Raw genomic sequence first — 3,479 nt, 5'->3', positions numbered from 1 at the left:
CCCCCGGCCCCCGCCGGCCCGGCCCGGCCTGAGCGTCGCGCTTGGCTTTCAGAAGCACGACCTGGAGGTCGCGGTCAAATGTATCAACAAGAAGAACCTGGCCAAGTCGCAGACCCTGCTGGGAAAGGAGATCAAAATCCTCAAGGTGAGCCGGCGCCTGGCTGCGGGCAAAGGCCGGGCCGGCTCGGGCCTTGCTCACCAGAAACTCGGGTCTCTGTCCTAGGAATTAAAGCATGAAAACATCGTGGCCCTGTACGACTTCCAGGTAGGGCGGCCCGCGGCCGGCTGGGGGGGCTGACCCGTGCACACCTTCAGGCCCCGGGCTGCCCAGTGTGGAGCCCCTGGGGGCCGAGACAGCTCCAGGCCGGCACCAGGCCAGCACCTGGTGTGGGCAGAAGGATCGGGCAAGGGTGCCCGAGGCCCAGTGGGCCCTGGGATCCCATCTCTGGTCCATGTCTGACTGCTTCCCCTGGGAGCCGGGGATCCCCCAGTGCTTTCGGCTGCCTGGATGGGGAGGGGGCTGTAGCAGCAGTGGCGGACCTCTGGCCCGCCGGCCTGGTCATGTAGGTGTGCTGAGTTCCCGGTGACCCGGCCAGGGCGACCCCCTCCCTCGTGTCTGACCTAGTGGCCCTGACTGACTGAGTCCACTGGCCCAGGCAGGCCCACCTGTCTGGGCTGGCTGCTTGTTTGTTGACATTGCTTCAGTGGCTGGGCATTGGACGGTCTCTTCTGCGTCAGACGCTGGGAGGGGGAGGGGTTGCCGGAGATTCCTTCTGGCTGGCATTTGGGGCCGCGCCCGCTGGGCTGGCTGCCCTGTGGCCGGAGGGGGCCACCTCAGACCTGCACCCCAGTGAGCAAACTGGCGGACCAGTTAGCCAACCCCCCCCCCCCCCCCCGCACCTTGTCCAGAGTAGGGGCTCTGGGCTTCCAGACCAGGAGCCCCAGGCAGGACTGCGGGACAAAGTGCTGACTAATGGTTTTGAAACCTGTTTACTGGGGCCACGGGGCCAGCCCTGGCTAAGGAAGTTCCCAACGGTGGCTGTGTTTTGGTGGCCTCCCTCCTCTGTGCTCCTCCCCTGTCTCCTCCTCTCCTGCCTCCTCTCATGAGGTGACCTGTGGGCAGGGCCTAGGTCCAGTGTGACCTAGAGTACCTGGAAACTGCTGGAGACATTGTGTTCTGTATTCGGAGGCTGCTGTCCTTTCTGCCTGCCTTCTTTCCCCTCCCCCTGCCCCTCTCTTTGCAGGAGCCTGCCCGAGTTGTCTTCCTCCTTTTCCTTACGCTCATCCACCCTTTCTCCCCACCCACTCCCTCCGAGAAAGCTCTCAGGGCCACACCTGGGTGGCCTCAGGCCCCCAGCCCACAGACTTAGCCTCACTCCCGGTGTTGCCGCTCTCAGCACTCTACGGTGCTGTCCTGCCTGGACGTCAGGGGTGGGACTGGACTGATGTGGGCTGGCTCCTGTGGCCATCTCTGTTGCCACTTCAGCACGTTCCTCGTGGGCCCGCTGCATTCATCCACACACCTGACGGACGGACGGGGCAGCTGCCACTTCCTCCAGCGTTGACAACACTTCCTTTGTTTGGAGGAAATACTGAGCATTGTCAGCCCTAGCTTTCGCCTTGCATTCCAGGGACTTTGCCACTTTTAGGTGTGTGTGATTGTTGCTTTAAATCCTCAAGACTTTCTTTTTCCTTTTTTTGTTTTTTGGGTCCGGTCGCGGGGCCTGAACTCTGGGCCTGGGCGCTGTCCCTCAGCTCTTCAGCTCAAGGCTAGCGCTCTACCACTTGAGCCACAGTGCCACTTCCGGCGTTTTTCTTTTTTCATATGTGGTGCTGAGTAATCGAGCCCAGGGCCTCTTGCATGCAAGGCAAGCGCTCTACCACTGAGCCACCTTCCCAGCCCTCCTTTTTCCTTTTTTAATGTACTGGGGTTTGAACTCAGGGCCTTGTGCTCACTCAGCCTTCGTGCTCAGATGGCATGTTCTACCACTTGAATGCCAGCTTTTTCCTTGTTGTTTGGTTGTTGTTGTTAGCCTTAGGGCTTGAACTCTAGGCCTGGATGCTGTCCCTGAACTTTTGCACTCTAGGCTAGTGTTCTACCACTTTGAGCCACAGTGCCACCTCTGGCTTTCTGGTGGTTACGTGGAGATGGGTCTCACAGATTTTCTTGCCTGGGCTGGCTTGGAATGGTGATCCTCAGATCTCAGCCTCTTGATTAGCTCGGATTACAGGAATGAGTCATAGATGTCTGGCAAATGATTTGCTTTTTAAAAAAAATATTTATTGGCTGGGAAGGTGGCTCAGTGGTAGAGTGCTTGCCTTGAATGCATGAGGCCCTGGGTTCGGTTCCTCAGCACCATGTAGCAGAAAAAGCCGGAAGTGGCGCTGTGGCTCAAGTAGTAGAGTGCTAGTCTTGAGCTGAAGAGCTGAGGGACAGCGCCCAGGTCCAGAGTTCAGGCCCCATGACTGACCAAAAACTAACAAATTATTTATTTACTTACTTACTTACTGGGTACTGGTGGCTCAGACCTGTAATCCTAGCTACTGAGGAGGCTGACATCTGAGGATCACAGTTCAAAACCAGCCCGGGCAGGAAAGCCCATGAGACTCTTATCTCCAATAAACCACTGAAAAACTGGAATTGGCGCTGTGCTCAAGCCATAGAGTGCTCGCCTTGAGCTGAAGAGCTGAGGGACAGTGCTCAGATCCAAAGTTCAAGCCCCACGACCCACCCAAAAAGATTATTTTTATTAAGTAGTTGTACAAAGAGGTTTCAACTTCAGAAGTCAGGTCATAAGTACAACGCATCCTGCTCGGTATCACCCCTTCCATCCTTCTCCATCTCCCCTCCCATTCCTACACTCAGGTTATGTAGTTCAACTTTTACACGGTGTACATTAAATGTAATGACTGCATTTTCTCACATTTTCCTCTATTTGTGCACCTCCCTTCTTGTCTCTCCCACAACATGTTTCAGCTTCCTGGTATTTATTTTGTTAAATTGAGTTAAACAAAGGAGTTACATAATTGGACTTCTTCCCTAAGTATACAGTCCTTTAGTCAGTTTGTGTGTATATGCATCTATAAGGTTGTGCATGTTATCATGTGTATTTGTATATTAGATCTAAGAGAAAATATTGCTGGAGGCCAGTGGCTCAAGCCTGTAATCTTAGCTACTCAGGAGGCTGAGATCTGAGAATCTCCATTCAAAGCTAGCCCGGGCAGGAAAGACCATGAGACCCGTCTCTCCAATAAACCACTAGAAAACCAGAAGTGGCGCTGTGGCTCAGGCGGTAGAGCGCTCGCCTTGAGCAGAAGAGCTGAGGGACAGCGCCCAGGCCCAAAGTTCAAACCCCACAACCCACCAAAATAAAAATAAAGAGGGGCTGGGAAGGTGGCTCAGTGGTAGAGTGCTTGCCTTGCATGCATGAGGCCCTGGGTTCAATTCCTCAGCACCACATAAGCAAAAAGAAAAAAGC

At 55.1% G+C, this 3,479-nt stretch overlaps 1 protein-coding gene across 1 annotated transcript in view; it reads left to right on the top strand.

Annotated features, from left to right (window-relative positions):
- Ulk1 (unc-51 like autophagy activating kinase 1) overlaps positions 1-3,479 on the top strand; it is a 32,504-nt gene that overhangs the window by 6,630 nt on the left and 22,395 nt on the right. The window contains exons 2-3 of the mRNA XM_013023034.1: positions 53-145; positions 224-265. Of these exons, the coding sequence (XP_012878488.1) occupies positions 53-145; positions 224-265 (135 nt within the window). The remainder of the gene's footprint in view (positions 1-52; positions 146-223; positions 266-3,479) is intronic.

This window comes from Dipodomys ordii, unplaced genomic scaffold (assembly GCF_000151885.1).
Source record: "Dipodomys ordii isolate 6190 unplaced genomic scaffold, Dord_2.0 Scaffold66, whole genome shotgun sequence".
In the NCBI taxonomy this organism is placed as follows: domain Eukaryota; kingdom Metazoa; phylum Chordata; class Mammalia; order Rodentia; family Heteromyidae; genus Dipodomys; species Dipodomys ordii.
The sequence above is the reverse complement of the archived record's forward strand: the minus strand, read 5'-3'. Positions and strand labels throughout refer to the sequence as shown.